Here is a 21,593-nt window from a genome sequence, read left to right as displayed (position 1 = left end):
TAGCCTGCAGGTACCGGCGCAGATAGTGTTGGGAGCTAGCAGCTACTAATGGCCTAATGGGATCATATGCCGGTGGTAGTGATGAAAACGGATCGGAGCGGAGCGGAGCGGATAATGGCTCTCATATTCTAATCCACTTTTTTTATCGGATTCGGAGCGGATCGGATATTCGGCATGTTCGCTGGTTGGTTTCTGGGCTGATAAGCCCGGCTGGTGCTGGTTTGTTGTGAGAGAAAAACACCGTTGGCTGGCTGATAAGCCCTGGCTGAAACCAACAAGCGAACAGGCTGATTATATGGATTCAGATGCGAATACGGATTTTTTGGATATCGAAAATGGTACGGATTCGGACCGGCGAAGCAGAAGCAGACTTTTTTTTAAGTCGGATAATATGTGCTTACATGTTGTTTTTTATGATGAGAAACAAATAATTCATTAGCCAAAGTCATAAAGCGGCAATACAACTCGAAATAATCACCATCAATCCACCACTTCGATTTAGGAGCTCACAAAATTAACAAGTTCTCAGTTTGGATTTAATAGTATAAAACAAGCATGTAAAAGAAATAAATATTCTTAATTAAGCAGAACTTCGCCTTCCATCACATGATTACCATTCCATGTAGTGTGAAAAAAATACTTAAATTAGTATATATAGTTGACGAGCTTTGCTTGTGGGCTACAATATAATGATAGGCTAGGCCGACTTGTATTCTTATTGCTTGGGCTCCTTAAAATATTCAGATTATCCTATTATAAGCGTCGGATAATTCACGTTTAATTATCAGGTTAATCCATATCCGCTGCATTTCGCTAATCCCATATCCTACACCGCATCCGCATACAATCTGATTCAGATTATCCACATCCGCACGGATATTAAAAACATTCGGATTATCCACATCCGCACGGATATTAAAAACACTTCTTCGTATCCTTAAAATTTGGATTCGGAGCAGATCAGAGCGGAGGATTATCCATACCACTTTCGATTTGGCAAAATAGACCGCATGACCATACCGAAAGTCTAGAAATCACCTCTTCTTTGCCACCAATCTGTTATTCCGTTAGACAACCTTCACCGACACCATGGGATTAGCCAGAGTAACCCTGAGCTTTTCTGTAAGCCAAGTCCCCATTACTGTAAGCTTTTATCTGGTTGGTCAACATTGCAACAACACTCCCCGCATCACCAGCAGTAACAAGTATAGTACGAAGACCAACTATTAACATCGGTATGAAAATACGCACCAGGTGAATAGTACGAAGTATGCAGACTGTTCCAATATAAGAAGACCAACTATTAACATCGGAACAACCTAAGAATTACTTAAGAAGTTTGACGTTCCAAAACTTCACTCCAATGGTAGCATCACGGTAGCTGAGGACCAAAAACTACTGTGACGCAACAAAATGGTAACAGAAGCCCATCCCCAAAAAAGACGCCGCCCAATGTCAGCAAAGCAGAAATACTAGTCTCGACATCATTGTGACTTTCAGCAAAACTATGGCCAGAACAGTACCAGGTAGAGAACGCCCATGGTACACGGCCATTTACCAGCAGAGCAGGTACGAAACTAGTAGTAACTGTCATACTGGCGTCCAGATTTTTTCTGGTGCCCAGTTCCCTTCGATCGAGTAGCATACTCCCCGTCGTATCTCCCACCAGCTTGGTCCCTTGAGAAATCAGTTCTTCCGCGGCCTCTTCCTGCAGAGCAAGGAATTACAATTATTATTACCAACCCTAATAAAAGAATAAACACAGGAACCAGAGACAATTAGTGAACTCTTTTTTTTTTCTTTTGGTTGCAGCTAATGTAGGGAAATGATTATCACATTGGATATAAGTCAAGCATACCTCCTCTAGTTGATAACCAGTCTAATAGCAAGCCCAAATTCAGTTAAAGTAACCCAATGCCTGTCTTAGACTATCAATACAGAACGTTCTATGCCAACTACTGGGACAAGGATGGTTTAAGAAAGTCTGCATAATCATATGGAGATGGTCCTGAGTGGATACTTACTTCCACGAGGGAATCCGCAGTTAGCCCTCCTCTCTTCAACATGTACAAAACGGTCATTTAACTCTATTGGAGATGCCTGATGTACAAAAAATTGACCAGATAAGACAGCATTATGGTAAACTGTGGCATGATGTACACGGTATTGTTTTTTTCTCTCCTGTGAATATCTAACTGTGTCTTATGGGTGGAAATGCATGAATTACATTTGTATATAAAAAACATGCAATGCAGTGGTCACTCAAACGTCACCTGGTAGATTTTGTGAACACATGGGACTCACTATAGCAGTAGAAATTTCATTGAAATATCAATCTATATCTCTTTTTATATTTTAAAATTATTAAAGACCTGCAGTGGTGTATGTTTCTACTTTGGCAGAATATGGTTGGTGTGCCGTCCATTATGCTTAGAGTAGGCAAAAACTACTATGCCAAATAGTTCATTACTAAGCGATTCCACATTCATTAAATTCCTTTTAAGTAGGTTTTCTGACTGTGACCTAGATGTATTGATTATGAAACATTGCAGATTACAGACGACTACATGCTAAGGGAAACTTACACTTAAAGCATTCTGAATGCCAGACATGTCTTCGAACTCAACAAAGCCAAAGAAGACTCCAGCCTCCTGCATATCAGTAGATGAATTAGGAAGGCAATAATGAAGAAAAGTAAACATCAAAGCATTTAATAAAAGGCAAAACCTTGCGGCTTCGGATAGCAACTCCATCGGGTTTGATTCTTCCAAAAGCCTGGAACACTTTCTCAAGATCAAAGACCGAAGTAGATGGCGAAAGATTCCCAACATAAACTGAAAGAAACTCTTCTGAAAAATAAAACCAACAGTTAAGGCTACATAAAAATGTACAAAGAGAATGGATCTATCTATGTCCAAAAACATTTTGTGGGCATAATTGTGCATATATATTATAGATAAAAAAAAGAAATGGACACAACATAGCCAAAAAGGTACAAATGATTGTGGATTAGACACTAGAGATTTTAACATGCACTGCCTCAAATTAGGTATACAATTCAGTCATGTATGGTGTACATACAAAGTTACAAACATAAAGAACCTTTGACCACGACAGAAATTCTGTTGCATGAAGGCAGGTCCTTGACAGATACACTAACAATTTAGAGCTGTAGCATGCAAGTCTGTAAGGGGCATGCAAACTTTTAATGAAGAAAAAACTATGGCACAGCCTAACAATACTACCATAATGCTTCAAGAAGGATAATTCACAAAAAGAGTGGTTAATAAACAATAAATTATGAGTCAAGTACCTCCTACATACTAGCAGCATGCTTTAGTAAAGATGAGATGCTAATCGATAATGTTGGAAATCACTCCCTCTCTTGAGTGTTTATCACAAACGAAACACACACTAGTTCTTTGTTTCTCTGGTGGACACACACAAGTATAAACAGCAGAAGTATTTGGTTCATGCAGCCACACAAGCAATCACCATTATATAGATGATATAGGGCTATACACCTGCCCATGAAATCCTCCTAATTGATGCAGTCATAGCTACAATGATTGCCTATTATTCTCCTTAACTACTAGCTAAAAGTCTGCTAGTATTAAAGACTCAAGACTGCACCTAAATAAAATGAACCTGGACACACACACAGGATTATAGCTACCAAATAACTCTTCAAATAAGCAACAAGATAAAGCTAGGGGATTCATGATGACGCTGCAGCTCTTACATAGTTACACATATTGAGAAGAAAATAACAGTGCAAAAGAAGTAAACAGGAGTTTGGGTATCCTAACAAGAGCCCCCACTTAAGAATCACAATTTACAAAACTGATACAATGACAATTTAAAAGGGGTTCAGTAAAGATCATTGATTTCAATTTAAATTATCCTAAGAGGAACATATAAGGGGGTCGATTTGGAGTTCTTTTACATAGTCAAAGATTTGGGTCCAACTTTCGACCATCCAAGAAGGCCTTGAAAAGGTAATTCAAGCTCAAATCTAAAACTGGAAGATTTGAATAAAAAACAAATAAACAGTTAACAAGACCAGTTCAGACGCACAAGGATCGAATTGATTTTTAGCAATGTTGATTACCTATAAATTGTTTTAATGACAAGACAGTTTAAACACAGGTCAAATAAAATTCATCAGAAGCATGAGTGAAATAGTGCACAAAAGGAAAAAAAAACCTTCATCCTCAGGGGTGCTAACAGCCCGGTGGTTGTCCAAGTTAGACTTTTCATGCACTGGGGCAGACTGCGCCTGTGGGGCTAACTGTTGAGCCTGCTGTGTCTCTGCAGTCGCCATCGTTGCCTTCACGTTTCTTCGCAACTGATACCAATGCAAGCAATCAAGAAAAGCAGAAACTAGGAGTTAAGCTTAACTATAACATGTATTTGCTTACCACTGAAGCATATGTCTTGGGTGCTTCTTCCACAGGTTCTTCAAGGGTAGGCGATGAAGGAGGGTGGGGAGGAGCAATAGGTGAATCCCTTTTCATGTCTGTTGAACTTAGGAATGAGGGAATATGCTCTTCTGGATGAGTTTCATCATAAATCACATTGCCAGCCTTATATTCCAAAGGATCTTGGTGCTGCACATGATTTTTAGCAGGAGCAACAGTCTCCTGCACCTCAGGTTCTCCATCCAAATAATCAGACCCTGGTGAATTATGCAACAAAAAGAATCTCAGTGTAATGATAGGCATACCTGTGATTTTTATACAGATTTTCACTGAATCACAATATGAAGGCATGCCATTAACTATCTAGGAATTTAAATGGATCCAGAAACTTAATTCATCAAACTTAAATAGGAACGAGAAAGGGATCAAGAAAAACCAGAAATACGTGGCATAAGACATGAAAATTATCTGGTGACCTTGTCAGTCGTTATATGAATTCTATTGTCCACAGATCAAACAAAAAGCAGTACAAAAAAAACTTTGCAAAAGAGGTCCAGTTCCAATATGTACTTATTAGCATGTAACACATGATGTCACAAAGCCATAGGAAAGTTCATGAAACAACTAGTTGTTTAGATGTATATAATAACTTCAATACCATTGAAAGAGATACCTGTTTCAACCATTGTGTAAGACGCATCCACTTGGGGCATGTTGTGAGCACAACTGTAATCAGCAACAGGGTACTGATCATCATACTCATCACAGATGAGCTTAAAGATGTCGCTGAATATAAAATATCCATCTTTCTTTGGAGCAAGAACAATATTCTGAGCAAATCGCTTGCGAACAGGGTAGCCCTTCAATTGCACTAGGCCAGTAACCAACAGCGTAATCGCTCCACCCCATGACTCTAAGAAATTCGCTGTTTTAACCTCAACCTTGCTTACATTCATGGACATCATCATATCATTGATAACCTGCAAAAGTAAATAGCAATTATTTATAAGTAAAATGGCTAAAGCCAATATGAAAATATGGCTCATCAGAGTTTGGATGACAAAACAACATCGTGCTCTAGCGGAAGAACAGAAAATTGTGGTGGCTAGATCAGGTTTCATGTCCTGGTCCCTTCAAGTTAAAAGATAGACATAGCATATTCTCTTACCAAGATATAACTAACAAAAAAGTATATTCCTACATGTTTTCATTAAGAGAACAAATAGCAACCAATTCGTTCAGTTTATTTGCCCTTTAAACCTATTCTTTTTGCATCAAACAGAACTGATGAACGACCAGGTAACATGTGCAATCCAACAACACCATACAAGATCCCTATGAATAGACAAAAGAAAAATAAACCTGGAATCAGAGACCTTCAAAAAATAACTGGATTTCCTAACTTTCCCAGTACTAATTCTTATAAAAAAAAAGCAGAGCAGCAGCATGTTCCCAGGGTTTCACAAATGATTTTCAATTCCCCAACAGCATGACAGATGCAACAATCTCAACATATAGCAAAGCAGACAAATTACCATCAAGCCAGTCCATAAAACAAAACCTTCTAACACATGATCGCGTCGAAAATTCAAATATAGGGAACAAACATAAGCACTTGAATACCTGTACTAGGTATATATCACAAAACGAGGATAATCCACCAACGCCAGGGAGGGGAAAAACAGCAGAAAAACAAAACGAGATCGGGATTATACGGTTATACCTCCACCGTCTCTCCAAAAGACCACCGGCCCGTCTCGCAGTCCAGTCTGACAACGCTGCTGTTGTCCGTGTAGAACTGGCTCGCCAGGTGCGACTGGTTCGTCAGGACGTTGTAGTAGCCCGTCAGGAAGTAGGAGCCCACCTGCCCCGCAAACAAAAAAACACAAGCACGCGTGAGGCGTAAAAAAAACCCGGCCTAAAACCACAAACCCCAGCATTGCCCCACCCATCGAGATCCAGCCGCGCCCGCTCACCTGAAGGGCGTAGTAGTGGCCCGCGATTTCGGGCTCCGGCTGCTCCATGGGGTCCATGCCCGGCCCCAAAAACCCTAAGGCGAAGAGAGCTCGGATCGGGGACGTGCCGCCGGGCGAGTCGAGGGAGTCCCCCGCGGCGACGGAGCGGAGGTGCGAGGGCGGCGGTCTAGGGTTCGCGGGGACTCGACGACGGGGAGGGTGGCGAATGCGGAAGGATGGATGGATTGGTGGTGCTGCGCCGTGCGGGTGGGTTGGGGATCGAGTGGAGAAGGAGAGCAAGGTTTTAAAATGGCAGCCCCCTTTCACTGCATTCTGTTTCTGCTTTTCACTCGCGTTTCGCTTGGTGGGATTCGAAGCCTCCTTTTCAGCCGTCGTGAAGTGATCGGGCACGATGTCGTGGAAAGGCGGATGATGAGTGGGGTCTATCAAAGTAGGAAAGTATGGGCCTACACGTCGGTGGGAGTGAGTAGACTTGGTGGTAGCTGTCCCTGTGTGACGGCGGATCCGCCTCGCAGCGCTCCGTGCGTGCGGGCGGGGCGGGGGCACTTTTTGGTCGATTCACGCATTCACGGGGAGCGCGGGGCCGCCAAGTGTGGCGTTCCGTGGCCGTTGGATCATTCATTTTTTTTTTTAGAAACGGCCGTTGGATCATTCATGGATCGTCTTGGTCGAGGCAGGCCGGCCCGAGTGGCGGCTGGACTCAAACAGGCCTTCGATTTGTGAAAAGGGCCCATCCAAAACTAAAACCCTCGCATCTTTCTTCTCCTCCCCAACTGCGGCCGCCTCCGCCCGCTCCGCCGCCGATGGCCGAGCCCGAGCATCCGCCGCAGGTGTCGTCGGAACCTACCACTCCGCCGCAGGAAGGCAGCGGAAGGACTAAGAAAAAGAACAAGAAGAATCGCTCCAAGAAGCAACCGAAGCGAGCCGCCGCCGCCGCCGACACCGACGGGTTCTCAGGCGCCAGCACCGTGGCTGAGGACCCCTTCCTCGTCCTTGCCGGCGGAAAGGAAGGAGGTAATTAATGCCAGGATTGCGCGTTCTTTGATCTGTATCTCCGCTGGATTTCTCCGTGTGGTCACTGATGCGGCGAGCTGGGGCTTTGGTTCAGGGTTTCTGGATTTGGAGGAGATCGATGAGGCAGATTTCGGCATCTTCGGAAGCGTCTTGGATGACGTAGGTGAAGGCGTCGAGGAAGAAGGGAAGGATCATGCGAAGAAGAAGAAGAAAACGAAGAAGCGGAAGCGTGGGGGTGATGACGAGGGCTTCAATGCCGACGGTGCTTTGGTAGTTGAGAATGAGCAGGTGGATGGCGAGAAAGCGGAGAAAAAGGTCGATGATGAGGAGAAAGGGGAGAAGAAGGGAAAGCGAAAGAGGAACAGGAAGAAGAGGAAGGTGAAGGATAATGAGACGACCAGGGAGAGTGATGAGGATGTCGCTAGTGACAATGCAGAAGGTGATTATACACACTAGATTGTTATTTCGAGGCACTGCACCTGTAAAGCTTCACTATGGTATTTATTTGGTTTTGATATGCAGTACCTAGCGTTGCAAAATTGATCTGGTCAGCACGGGAGTTTACTTCACACTGATGTTTATATTTCACCCCTGCAGACATGCAAGATGACACTGAGAATATGGAACAAGATAAGGATGATAAGCTGATTTTGGGCGAGGATGATGTTTCTGCATGGCGTGAGCTTAGGCTTCACCCTCTGCTTCTCAAGGCGATGCGCAGACTTGGATTCAAAGAGCCAACACCTATACAAAAGTCTTGCTTTCCTGCAGCAGCTCATCAAGGAAAGGTATGCCAAATTGTCCATTGGCCGAAGATTGGCCAACATATTGAGAATGAATGAATATAATGATACAAGTTTGATCGGTTAGGGATTTATTGTAACTGTTTAACTTGATAACCTACTTTACTTAAACTTTGAACTTTTTTTTATGATTCTTTGTTTCAAAGCATGTCATCTAAATGTTTGTATTCTTTTAACTTTGTTAATTTGGTCCCTTGTTGAGTTTAATAATCCTAAGCTCTAAACTTCTGCCGTAAACCTTAAAAAGTCTTGAGTGTGCTGATATTTACTTTGCAACAGGATGTTATCGGTGCGGCAGAGACAGGTTCCGGAAAGACACTTGCTTTTGCCCTCCCAATTCTGCAACGTCTCCTTGAAGAGCGAGAAAAGGCCGCAAGATTGCACCAGGAAGACGAGAAAATGGAGGAACATTCTGGTGGAAGTCCTCTTCGTGCTCTTATTCTGACACCCACCAGGGAGCTTGCCAAACAGGTAAAGGAATAACCAAATAGTCCAGTGTACACATCAACTGTAACCCCTCTCCTGATGCCCTTAGTGTCGTGAGTTTATTAAATTCTGCTTTTCAGTAGGTCGTCTTGTTTATTATTGGTTCCTAGATGATCTTTTTTGTGACATACTTGCCTAGTTTGAATTAGGCCCATGTGTGTGTTGACTTGATATTGTGGAGTTTGGTCCCACCTTGGTTGTTTTGGGTCAGTTGGTGGGTTAAACCAACGTATAAAGCTTCTAGTGTCCATACCACCAACCCCAGGTTAACCCTTTTACGTGAAGTGAGGACAAAAGTGTAAGTAGGTTGTTGGGAGTGTGTGGTCCACTCAACATGTAGTGTGGATTGTTGATGAAGTGTTACGTTCTGTAAAGCTGTTACCTAACTTCCTGCCGAAGAACACGTTAGCGTATATCCTGGATGTCATACAACTTTGTATATACAGGTATGCGATCATCTAAAAGATGCAGCCAAGTTCTTAGGAATCCATGTTGTTCCAATTGTTGGTGGTCTATCCATGGAAAAGCAAGAGCGGCTTTTGAAAAAGAAGCCTGAAATTGTTGTTGGAACTCCTGGAAGATTGTGGGAGCACATGTCGATGAATAATCAACACCTAGTTGAGGTCAGTACATCACGTATATGTAAACTTCTCACTCCTTTCTTGTCTGCCCTATTTGATGTATATATTTATGAAAATTTTGACATTTGTTTTTAATATGCATTTTACACACAGATTTTTCGTTTTCTTTCCTCACAAATAACTAACTTAAAGCCACATGTCATTTTCAGTATGGAATCAACTAAGCCTTATGTAGTCTTCTGGTCTCTGATTGAACATAAAGCATATCCATTACAAGTTCGTTTTAGTACATTTGCTTGCTTCTTATATTGAGAATTTGAGCTCTAAGCAGTGTCTCATATTTTGACAGAGAATAAAGTAGAGCATAGTTTTCTATATAAATTAAATTTAACCTTGCACTTTGTGATTGCCATGTTCTGGTTATCTATGTTGACGTGTCACAATGCATTTCATATGCCTCAGCTGCATTCATTGTCATTCTTCGTCTTGGATGAGGCTGATAGAATGATCGAACGAGGCCATTTCCGTGAATTACAATCTATCATTGAGATGCTTCCACTGACCAATGGTTCTGATGACCAAGCTGCAAAAAACATGCCAAACTGTGAGACTGTACCAATTTTGCAAATAAAGAAGCGGCAAACCTTTGTGTTCTCAGCCACACTTGCACTTTCATCTAATTTTCGGAAGAAGTTGAAGCGCGGCCTATCTACTTCGAAGGCATCGACACCTGATGATGTAAGCTCTATTGAAGCATTGTCAAAACAAGCTGGAATGAAACCCAATGCTGAAATAGTTGATTTGACAAAGGCTTCAATCTTGCCTGAGAAGCTTGAAGAATCTTTTATTGAGTATGACTTCTGTCTTACAAATTCCTTTACATCTTGGCTATAAACTTGGCTCTAGTTTGTTTATACTTTCGATGCAAAAGCCTATACTTGACAGCTTTTACACACTGACATATTATTTTGTTTGTATTTTACAGGTGCAGCGAAGAGGATAAGGATGCCTATCTGTATTATATATTGAGTGTTCACGGGCAAGGTCGCACAATAATATTTTGTACATCAATCGCCGCGTTACGTCACATTTCTTCTATATTGCGCATTCTTGGAATTAATGTATTGACAAACCATGCTCAAATGCAACAAAGAGCTCGCATGAGGGTGTGTTTTTTTCACACGAGTGTCTATTCTTTTGGTATCTGATATTTGCTAAGCAGTGAAATTGTCTAGTTTCTACAGAATCTGAATGTTTCGAGATTAGTCCTATTGCATATTTACACTATATATCTGAATTTAAAATTTTTTGGAGTGCATTTCATGTAACTGTTCTTTACTTCGATGTAAATTATGTCTTCTTTTATTATGAGAGACACATTCCATTGTTTTTAGATCTCATGGTTTTGTCAATGGCATTCCATTGATTGATTTCTTTTGTGGTCAATTAGGCTGTGGATCGCTTCCGTGGAAGTGAAAATTCCATTTTGGTCGCAACTGATGGTTTTGCAAGGGGTATGGATTTTGATGATGTGCGAACAGTTATCCATTATCAGTTGCCACACTCAACTGATGTAGGTGATTTGTTTATTTCTTGAATCTACACTTCTCTACGATATACGAGTTTTTTAATTAATTTTTTTCTTCCTAAGGTTTATATCCACAGAAGTGGAAGGACAGCACGTAAGTCATTGGCTGGCTGCAGCATTGCGTTAATCTCTCCTACTGACAAGTCCAAGTTTTATTCTCTTTGCAAGTCTTTGTCAAAGGTAAGGTTTCTTTCATGCTGAAGGGCAGGCCTGGTGCAAGCGGTAGAGTCTTACCGCCTGTGACCGGAAGGTCCCGGGTTCGAGTCGCGGTCTCCTCGCATTGCACAGGCGAGGGTAAGGCTTGCCACTAACACCCTTCCCCAGACCCCGCACAGAGCGAGAGCTCTCTGCACTGGGTACGCCCTTTTTAAGGTTTCTTTCATGCTACTGCTTTATATCTCAATAGCTTTCTTTTCCTCCTTAGGCGTCATGTTTTTTGCTTTTTGGTTGCCTTGTCATCATCAAGCTGCAATGAACTACTGCTTGGCGTGAAGTCAATCTACTTTGTGTTCAACTTTTTGTATAGTACTTGGTGTTCAAAGATTATCATGACTTGGCATAAGATGTTTGTGGATGCGGTATTCATTTTTTTAGTATCATAACAGCTATGTGTCTATTTTCCTCCTAGTGAGATAACAAAGTACCAATGCACTTACACTTTTTCTAGCTTGGTCCATGCTTTAGATATGTCAGTGTTTTTTTGTCGTTTTTGTTGATAACTCGGGGAGTTCATAACCGTTGGTTGAATATCACAGGAGAATCTCCAGCAGTTTCCTGTAGATCATAGTTACATGTCTGGAGTAATGAATAGGCTCTCACTTGCTCGGCAGATTGACAAGATTGCACGTAAAACTTCACAGGCAAGCCCTCCTGTTTGCGAGCTTTCATGCATTTTCTTAAATCATTCATATTGCTGATGCTGGATTAATTCAAACTATACTTGTTTATCTTCTGACCTTCTTGTGTGCTTTTTAGGAAAATGCTAACAAATCCTGGCTTCAAAGAAATGCTGAATCCATGGGATTGATTTTGGACGCTAGTGAGAGTGAAGAAGAACGTGTGCAGGGACACAAGAAACGAAAGGCAACTTCTCAACATCTCCAAAAGCTTCAACAGGTTTGAGTACTTCAAAAGAAATTAGTACTTTAGTAGGGTTATAAATTTCAGGGAAAGTGTTCATGATTTTTTTAAATATTCCTCCATCTTTTTGGCCCTTGTTTGAGCTCATTTTCCTTTGAATTTTAGGAATTGAGTGATCTCTTGCAACGTCCATTGCAGCCTAAGACTTTCTCTCGCCGCTATTTGGCTGGGGTTAGTTCCCTGACATAGAGTACAAATTTATGTAAACATTATTGGTATAAAAAAACTGGCACTATAATCACTATAATCCTTTTTTTTCTCCTTCACTTGACCAGGCTGGTGTCTCACCCTTACTTCAGAAGCAACTAGAAGAGTTGGCCAGGAGAAATGCAAGCAACAATAGCAGCAAGAGTGAGAATAAAGGATCTGGGTTTGTTGTTATTGGTCAGGATCGTGTTGAACCCTTGCAAGCACTTCAAAATTCTGGGCAAGAGGTATGTTTAAATGAGATTTCTCCAGGGATACGTAAATTCTGTTTGTGGTGATCGAGTCTTTCATTTTTATCAAAAACAGAAAGCATAGATGCATTAATCTTCCTGCATAATCATCTTAATGCTAGGAAAGAAGATGTTATCTGTAGATATAATTTATGTTCTTTGTGGGTAAAAACTAAGTTTGAATATTTGTGGATGCGTTTCTTTGATTAGTTGCTCTTTTTCATATCTTTTAGTGTCCTGTTCTTATGTGCTAGATATTTCTTTGCACTTTTCAGGTCTGTGTGAACATAGACAAACAAAGAGAAAAGCGAAGAGTCGCTGAGAACTGGAGGCGGAAAAGGCATGAAGAAAAGAAACGTAGGATTCTTTATCCTTCTCTTTCTTTTACTTCACTTGCAGTCTGGCCTCACCTTTGATCGAGGCTACCCAGTTGCTGATTTCCAAAAAAAAATTTAAAAAAAGAAGAAGAAGAAATGGGCACATCTGAAATTCTGAATAGAGCTGACTTGTTGCCATATTTATATTGATGTCAAACTTTTTTGTTTGCTTTACCTGTAAGGTTGCATTCATGCTAGTTTTGGAAGCAATAGATGCCACCTTGCTTTGTGCAGAAATGCCTGTGCAGCTATAATGAGAAAATGGCCAAAGGCTGTATAAACAGCATCTCTCAGTTTCCTAATTTTTTGTTGTGTTTTTGCAGGTACACGAGAGCAGAAGCGAAAGGATAAGAGAAAAGCTAAAGAGATGGCTTGATGACACATGAGATATGGGCCTCCAAGAGATTATGGAAGGCCTTTCAGAGTTTCAGGAAGGAAAGGAATGCATTCATCAATGTTTTTGCCATGATACAATGCGTGTGCTAAATTAGCGCTAGCCTTTAACAAATTGGAGGTGGTAGATTGATGTTTGTTTTGTGGCTGAAGAAAATCAAGTTAGAATGCACGAGAACTGGCTTTGAATGAGAAAAAAATTTAGCAGATGGCTCACATGTAACCACTTTTTTTGAGAATCACATATAACCACTTTGGCTCTGTAATATGTGTACGCCTATCAGTATCAGATTTCAGGTTCAAATCAAGTTTGTTAGAATCGAATGGGCTGACCTGACCCTACCTTTGGACCTTGCCCTGGGCCAATTTTACGAGTGATGATGATGGATAGATCCATTCAACCTAAAGATTATGTATGATCTTGCAGGCCCAATGGGTTGCATGAGTTGGCCCAGATATTTGTCAACTATCATGCATGGACACAAATACTATTGATATTTCTAGAAAGTATCACGATAAGACATTGAAGTTATTAACAATAATGTATCAAATTAAATAAATTTGTAAGTGAACTATAATTTTAATTTTATCTATTTTCACTTGCAAAATATGTTATTTCTACATCTATTTGTAAGCATTGACGTTTTTACCAGCTATGACTAATCATGTCTTGGAAGAAATCAAGGCCAATACATTAAAAAAAAAGATTGTTATGCGACGACTAGGTTGTCATATCTTAGCTATTGGGTCAATAGGTTTCGGCTCTATTGACCCATGTAAACTTTGAGACCGTCCCTGTAACCCACTGGCACATTGACCGGGGGTGTTTGGCTCTGTCACATCGGACGTTCAGATGCTAACTAGGAGGACTAGACATGAGCTAATTATAAAACTAATTGCACAGACGGAGACTAATTTGCGATATGAATCTATTAAGCCTAATTAATCCATCATTATCACATGTTCACTGTAGCACCATATTGTCAAATCATGAACTACTTATGCTTAATAGATTCATCTCGTAAATTAATCTCTATCTATGTAATTAGTTTTGTAATTAGTCTATATTTAATACTACAAATTAGTGTCAAACATCCAATTTGACAAGACTAAACTTTAGTCTGTAGTATCCAAACACAAATTAGTCTCATACTCCCTTCATTCTAAATTATAAGATGTTTTGACTTTTACATTACTTTTACTATATATCTACACCATTGTTCGCCTAAACAGTCGCTTTGCCCATTTATACATACCATTTAAATGTTAGACCGTGGTACAACATTTTCATATAATTGATCGTGTAGCCTGTTTAACTGGTAGTTTAGTCCAAAGAATGGCTAGATGACAAACTATATTTGATACTCCTTCAGTTTCAAGTTATAAGTCATATTCTTTTTCTAGGTATATATACTTTTTGTTATGTACTTAGATATATATTATGTTTAGATACATAATAAAAGCTATATATCTAAAAGGCCAGAACAACTTACAATTTAGAATAACATCCCGTTCGCTTGATCGTATCTGCTATGCTTATCAGCCATGATATAATATTTTTCTCTCAAAAATAAAACAGCATCAGTTGGCTTATAAGCCACAGAAACGATCAAGCGAACAGGGTGTAGAGCAGTTGGAGATTGTTTTTTTTTACCTGTTACAGCGTCCGCGCATGTAGGCTACAATTGTTACATATAGTCCAAAAGGAAAGGGGACCTAGTTTGATTGCAATATTTTTAAGCTCTGCCAAGGCTTAACGTGTACAGTAATATAATAATAGAGGATGAAGATCTGGCAACTGGCATATGTGTAGTGTAGCTCGTTCCACTCACGTTCCAGTGGCTGCTTTAAAATAATTCGAACAGGCCCTATGGTCAAATAGGTCTTCCATTAGGGCGACCGGGAAGGCAGATTCCCGGCCTCAATGTCTATGTACACTACGGGAACACGTGATTTGCCGAGTGCAAAAATCTTTGCCGAGTGCCAAATTTCGGGCACTCGGCAAAGACCTGCTTTGCCGAGTGCCGCACTCGGCAAAATATGGCACTCGGCAAAGGCAGACACTCGGCAAAGATTGGTAGGGCTTAACGGCATCCAGCGTCGTCCTCTTTGCCGAGTGTCCCCCGTTTGGCACTCGGCAAAGAATTTACTTTGCCGAGTGCCAACCCTAGGCACTCGGCAAAATATTTTTTTTTTTGTTTTTTGCCACCAATTTTTTTGAAGCTTTAGTACACTACCACAAACAACATGTTTAAATTTGGGACATTTTCATTGCCTTTTGGCATATTTCTATAGTTCATTTTGTTTTGTTGAATTTTTCCAGAAAATGTAAGTTTGAACTGTAGGTGCATCGAATAATGGATTACATTCGTTCAAAAAATGTTATCCTTGTTTCTTAGTGTAAATTTAGGCTAAATCCAGGAACGGTCTCGAAATTTCGATCAACGTGCTCACGGGGCAACGCCGCCAACCTGCGTGGGAGTGGTTTTTTAATTGTATAAAATGCAAACGAATTCCGAAAATCATGAAACTTGTCGAGTTGTCGCCGTATCATATGCGTATGCCGTGGAAAAAATTTAAAAAAGTTTTGAGCACGTTGTCACGTACGATGCTCACAAACCATGACAACCCCGGCCCGGCCATCGCGCCACCCCGCGCCGCCTCGGCCACCGCCACCGGGCCACCCCAGTCCGCCCCGGCCACCGCGCGCCACCCCACCGCGGCCACCCCGGCCCGGCCACCGTGCCACTGCAGAAGAGAGGAGGAGGAGGCAGGGGAGAAGAGAGGAGAAGGGGAGAAGAGAGAGGAGGAGAACGAGAAGGAGAGGAGAAGGAAGGTGCCGGCCTAGGCCCGTCGACCCTCACGCCGCTGCGGTCGTCCCCGCCGTCGTCGCCGACCCTCGTCGCTGCCATTCTCGTCGCGAAGGTATGCCCTACACCTTGTAGTAGTTAGTAGTAGTACTTAGTAGTGTTAGTAGTAGTTAGTAAGTAGTAGTAGTTAGTAGTTAGTAGTGTTAGTGTTGGTAGTAGTTGTAGTGGTAGTAGTACTTTTTGTAGTGTTGGTAGTAGTTAGTAGTAGTACTTAGTAGTGTTTAGTGTTGGTAGTAGTTAGTAGTGTTAGTGTTGGTAGTAGTAGTAGTGGTAGTGTTAGTGTTAGTAGTAAGTTGTGATAGTAGTAGTGTTAGTAGTAGTAGTGTTAGTGTTGGTAGTAGTTGTAGTGGTAGTAGTACTTTTTGTTTGTACTACTTCGATACTTTCATCTGCATGGAAAGAGAACTAAAGTACATGGCTCGTCTTGGCATATACATGTTTGTTGGCCTTCGTGCCTATGTTTGGTATATATGTGGTTGTTGGCCATCGCGCCTACGTTTCTTGCAGGTTTTGGAAACCTCCCCGTGCAGGGGAGGTGCTGCAGAAATTTTCAATGGATTCAAACCTATTGCCTTTTTATGTAGGAGAAGGACCCGTGGGAGGGACTCGGCGACCCCGATCGTCTTCGTCGGTGCTGCTGGTCTGCCTACACCGCATCGCCTCGCCACTGCACCGACACGCCACTGCCCCGCTAGCCTGACTCCACCGCCACCATAGGTATAACCCCCTCCTCCTTTGCATGCATGTTTTATATGGTCACGTAGCCCAGTTAGGCGTCTCCCGTTCGAAAGAGATACGGTCGGAGGTATGCAGATCTTTGCATATCTGCGACCGTATCTCTTTCGGATTGTCCACGTATTTTGGATAGCCCGCGGATGCGTAGATGAGGTTAGTTTCCATGGTTCGCTCCGGTCCGAGACAGACTTTTGGCATCACCTCCCTGTTGTTCTCCGGATACACACTCTCCCTTGTAGGACGTGTATCGAGAGAACAGCGGGGAGGTGCTGCCGAAATTCTATCTCGGATAGGAGCGAAGCATTGAAACTGACCTCATCTACGCATCCGCGGGTGGGATTAGGACCTATCCTCACCTATTAGATGGTAGGAACGCCGTGCAGATGCAATTGCTGGTTATATTACTCGCTTATATGCCAGAGGATGGAGAACCGTGATTGGATGTACACGGGCCACGCAAGTATGACCCCAGAATGGATGACTAAGACTAATGCTTTCTTGGAGCATTCATTTGGCGAGGCTGCTAGAGGGTCGAGTCGGATGCCGTGTCCTTGCAGCAAATGTGACAACCGTGTAAGAAAGAATAGGAAGAACGTGGGGGGAGATCTTTGCAAGTATGGATTCATGCCAAACTATACATGCTGGATCCACCATGGTGAAGCCGATCGTATTAGAGAGGAGATGGTGAGACCACGCCTCAAGGCTTTTGATGGAGATGCGGGGGTAGCAGACTGGATGGATGACTTTCAGGAGGCACGGTTCGGTGAAGGATTAGAGGACGAGACATAGGAATCCGCAAAGGCGTACTACGATATGCTATCTTCGGCACAGAAGCCCCTTCATGAAAAGACAATGGTTTCGCAACTGGATGCCATTGGACACCTAATGGCGTTCAAGTCGCAGTGTAGCATGAGTCGAGACAACTTCGATGGTATGTTGGCAGTTGTTGGATCCCTACTTCCGGAGAGTCACATTCTGCCGAAGAACTTGTACAAGTCACAGAAACTTCTTTGTGCCCTTAAGATGCCGTATGAGCACATCCATGCTTGTCCGAATAGTTGCGTCCTATTTAGGAAAGATCACGAGAAAGCAACGCACTATCCAAAGTGCAAATCCTCTAGGTATCTAGAGGTCAACACTAGTGATGGCAAGAAGGAACAGCTTGGTATCCCCGCGAAGGTCCTACGATACCTTCCTGTCATACCGAGGATCCAACAGCTGTACATGACAGAGGAGTCCGCGAAACAGATGACATGGCACAAACATGGCAAAAGATACAATGCTGACAAGATGGTACACCCATCGGATGGCGATGCATGGACCCATTTCGATGGCATACATCATGGTAAAGCTGAGGAGGCTCGGAATGTACGTGTAGCGCTGGCAACAGATGGGTTCAACCCCTATGGATTGCTGGTGGCCCCGTACACTTGTTGGCCCGTGTTCATGATCCCCCTCAATCTCCCCCCCCCCCCGGCGTCATGTTTCAACCCAAGAACGTATTCTTGTCACTGATAATTCCTGGACACCCGAGGAATAAGAAGGGTTTGTTCATGGAGCCTCTCATTGATGAATTGATCCTTGCTTGGGAAAAGGGGGTACTAACATACGACCGAGCTACAAAGAAGAACTTCACAATGCATGTGTGGTACCACTACTCCCTGCATGACTTCCTGGCGTATGGCATATTCTGTGCGTGGTGTGTTCATAGGAAGTTCCCATGCCCAATATGCAAGACAACTGTGAGGTTCACTTGGCTGAAGAGGGGTGGTAAGTTTTCTTCGTTTGACCAACATCGTCAATTCCTCCCTCTTGACCATCCATTCAGACGAGACGTCAAGAACTTCAGGAAAGGGGTTCAAGTCACCAACCCTGCACCTCAGATGATGACCGGTGCCAAGGTCCGTGCTGAGATAGAGGCTCTCAAAGATGATAAAGAGAAAGGTGGTTTTATTAGATATGGTGAGAAACACCAGTGGACTCATAAATCGGGCTTGACTAGGCTCCCCTATTTTAATGACCTTCGTGTTCCACACAACATTGATGTAATGCACACAGAAAAGAATATTGCCGAGGTGCTTTTTGCAACACTCATGGACATTCCTGATAAGTCAAAGGACAATGTTAAGGCTAGACTAGACCTGGCAACGATGTGCGATAGGCCAAAGCAAGTGATGAAGCCTCCCGCGCCCGGCAAGAAATGGAGAAGGACTCCGGTCGATTTCATCTTGAAAAAGGACCAAAGGAAGGAAGTACTGCAGTGGATCCAGACGTTAATGTTCCCTGATGGGCATGTGGCGAATTTGAGTAGGGGAGTGAACTTGTCAACTATGCGAGTCTTAGGGATGAAGAGTCATGACTACCACATATGGATTGAGCGGCTCCTTCTTGCGATGACCCGGGGATACATCCCTGAGCATGTGTGGCGCGTGCTAGCAGAGTTGAGCTATTTCTTCCGCCAGCTTTGTGCCAAGGAGTTATCTCAGGGCATGATTGATGACTTGGAGAAAGTGGCACCTGTGTTGCTCTGCAAGTTGGTGAAGATCTTTCCACCCGGCTTCTTCCTGGCGATGCAGCATCTGATTTTGCACCTACCGTACGAGGCACGAATGGGGGGGCCGTGCAGGCCCGTTGGTGCTATACAATTGAGAGATGTCTAAAGATTCTTCGGAAAAAGTGTAGAAATAAAGCCAAAATTGAGGCTTCTGGGGCAGAGGCATTCATTCTGGAGAAGGTGTCAAACTTCACAACAGCATACTATAAGGATGGCCTTCCCAGCGTGCACAATCGTCCCCCTCATTACAACGCGGACGAGAGTTCATCGAACCTCAGCCTTTTCAAAGGGCAACTCGGAAAGGCAAGCGCATCGGGCACCAAGACCTTGCGGCATGATGAGTGGCACACTATCATGTTGTATGTGTTGTTGAACCTTGACAAAGTGAAGCCTTATGTGCAGTAAGTTCTCAATGAGCTTGTTACATACGCCCTTGTCACTATCCTCCATCTATCGAACCCCCTTATCTCTTGTTTTTTCAGGGAATTTCTGAAAAAATACTGGAGAGGGAATAGGGCTCCTTCCCCTCAAGAAGAAGATAGTCTTCTCAAAGATGGTGTGCCCAATTTCATATCATGGTTCGATACGAAGGTACCGTCCAATTTACCTCGTTCAATCTTTGACATCCCACTTTGCTCCTACGAGCGAGTAATGTAACGATCTATCCGGCCTCACCTTGCAGGCCCACAAGGATGCAGAAATGGATGCTGAGTTGAAAGGGCTCGCCAAAGGCTTCGCCTACAAGGTCAAGTCATTCACCGTTTATGATGTGAATGGCTATCGCTTTCACACAAGAAACTACGAGCGGAGTTGGCCCAATCGGAAAACCATGAATACCGGAGTTCGTACGCCCGGCACCGATGAGCGCGACTACTACGGCATAGTAGAAGAAATATACGAGCTCAATTTTGAGTGTCGCAAAGCTCCTAATCAAGTCGTATTCAAATGCCATTGGTTTGATCCTAATGTCACGAGAACATCCCCTGAGATTGGACAAGTCGAAATTCGACAGGATTCTGTCTATCAAGGAGAGGATGTCTATATTGTGGCTCAACAGGCCACGCAAGTTTATTATCTCCCATGGGCGTGCCAAAAAGACCCCAATCTTATCGGTTGGTACCTTGTGCAGTTGGTATCACCGCACGGTAAACTGCCTATCCCAAACGATGAGGATTACAACTTTGACCCAAACACACGGGAGTTCTATCAACCAGAGGGGCTAGAAGGAAGGTTTGACATAGACATGTTTTCGCTGATGGGCATGGAAGTAGACAATGACATTGATCAGGACGATGGAGATGAGGACGACGGAGAAGAGGTGCAAAATGCTAAGGACTTACAAATGCTTGAGCGATTACAGTTAGGCGATGACAATGATGACAACGATGGAGATGAGCCCGATTTACTCGACAATATTGATAGTGATGACGACACCTATGATCCAGCCGCTGTCGATCGTGAAGAATATTTCTAATTCATGTAATACTATATTATTATTATTATTATTATTATTATTATTATTATTATTATTATTATTATTATTGCAATTATGTTTTGTTCATTTTGCATCTCTTTATAAGTACTTGTAATTTAACTGTGCTAATTGGTTTACTCTTTGAAATTGTAGGCACTCGACAAAATGCCGGGCGGAAGGCAGGCCCATCAGGGGGTCAACTCCCTCTACATGAGGGAGCGCTCACCACCCCACGCTGAGGAGGACCCCTTGCCGGAGCCGCCGACGAGGAGCGGCCGCCCCTGCGGCCGTCCGAGGACGAGGGTGCAGCCGGCTGCCACCCCGTCGGTGGACGAGGACGACCAGGCGGTGGGCCTGCACATAGGAGGGGGTGGCACTTCCTATGACTCGTCGGACCACGGGGAGGCAACGATAGCGACACCAGGGGGTTCCACTAGCACTGCCTCTGGCTCTACCTCGTCGGGAGTCTACTTGCGCGGGCCCTCGTAGCTCCCGGCGTGGCCGATCCCACTTCACCGGCGCCCGGTGATTTGACCCCAGCGGCGACAAGTAAGTATTATTTCACTACTATTTCATATGACATGTTGAAAATCTAACTGCATCTCCACAATTCTTCTTAATGACTCTTGCAGCAACTGGGAAGTTGTGTCCGGAACGGGCCGGCACATCAATGGCACCCTGGGCCTTCTGATTCGGCAGCACTACCCTGGCATGGTCACCTACGCCTCGGTGACTTCGCCGCCC

General features: G+C 43.1%; 2 protein-coding genes across 3 annotated transcripts; one reads left to right on the top strand and one right to left on the bottom strand.

Annotated features, from left to right (window-relative positions):
* Positions 1-1,240: 1,240 nt before the first annotated feature.
* LOC136490938 (nuclear transport factor 2-like) lies at positions 1,241-6,698 on the bottom strand. Of its 2 annotated transcripts, XM_066487142.1 has the most exons (9): positions 6,398-6,695; positions 6,145-6,285; positions 5,095-5,401; positions 4,422-4,678; positions 4,207-4,348; positions 2,728-2,849; positions 2,586-2,651; positions 2,025-2,100; positions 1,440-1,708 (listed from the first exon to the last, which is right to left on the bottom strand). In XM_066487142.1, exons 1-9 carry the CDS (start codon positions 6,452-6,454, stop codon positions 1,578-1,580), a joined length of 1,299 nt encoding a protein of 432 aa, XP_066343239.1. In that variant the 5' UTR covers positions 6,455-6,695; the 3' UTR covers positions 1,440-1,577. The 2 variants fall into 2 exon arrangements, with proteins under 2 accessions (XP_066343237.1, XP_066343239.1); XM_066487140.1 differs by lacking the exon at positions 2,025-2,100 and having other exon boundaries at positions 1,241-1,708; positions 6,398-6,698.
* A 365-nt stretch (positions 6,699-7,063) lies between these two features.
* On the top strand, positions 7,064-13,477 carry LOC136490937 (DEAD-box ATP-dependent RNA helicase 13-like). Its single transcript, XM_066487139.1, has 15 exons — positions 7,064-7,411; positions 7,506-7,850; positions 8,009-8,199; positions 8,494-8,685; positions 9,147-9,323; positions 9,744-10,132; positions 10,267-10,447; positions 10,732-10,854; positions 10,933-11,049; positions 11,625-11,729; positions 11,845-11,985; positions 12,115-12,180; positions 12,285-12,443; positions 12,722-12,803; positions 13,147-13,477. Exons 1-15 carry the CDS (start codon positions 7,201-7,203, stop codon positions 13,197-13,199), a joined length of 2,532 nt encoding a protein of 843 aa, XP_066343236.1. The 5' UTR covers positions 7,064-7,200; the 3' UTR covers positions 13,200-13,477.
* The last annotated feature ends 8,116 nt before the right edge of the window (positions 13,478-21,593 follow it).

The sequence above is a fragment of the Miscanthus floridulus genome, chromosome 11 (genome assembly GCF_019320115.1).
Source record: "Miscanthus floridulus cultivar M001 chromosome 11, ASM1932011v1, whole genome shotgun sequence".
NCBI classification, from domain to species: domain Eukaryota; kingdom Viridiplantae; phylum Streptophyta; class Magnoliopsida; order Poales; family Poaceae; genus Miscanthus; species Miscanthus floridulus.
This window is presented reverse-complemented; position numbering and strand designations above follow the sequence as displayed.

Excerpts from the sequence above, each read along its gene's own strand:
- LOC136490937 (XM_066487139.1), top strand. The coding sequence starts at position 7,201 with ATGGCCGAGCCCGAGCATCCGCCGCAGGTGTCGTCGGAACCTACCACT. Across the intron at positions 11,730-11,844 it reads TTGCACGTAAAACTTCACAG|GAAAATGCTAACAAATCCTG; the intron begins GCAAGCCCTCCT and ends TGTGCTTTTTAG. Across the intron at positions 12,804-13,146 it reads AAGGCATGAAGAAAAGAAAC|GTACACGAGAGCAGAAGCGA; the intron begins GTAGGATTCTTT and ends GTGTTTTTGCAG.
- LOC136490938 (XM_066487140.1), bottom strand. The coding sequence starts at position 6,454 with ATGGACCCCATGGAGCAGCCGGAGCCCGAAATCGCGGGCCACTACTAC. Across the intron at positions 5,402-6,144 it reads CTTTTGGAGAGACGGTGGAG|GTTATCAATGATATGATGAT; the intron begins GTATAACCGTAT and ends TTACTTTTGCAG. Across the intron at positions 1,709-2,585 it reads GCATTCAGAATGCTTTAAGT|GAAGAGGCCGCGGAAGAACT; the intron begins GTAAGTTTCCCT and ends CTTGCTCTGCAG.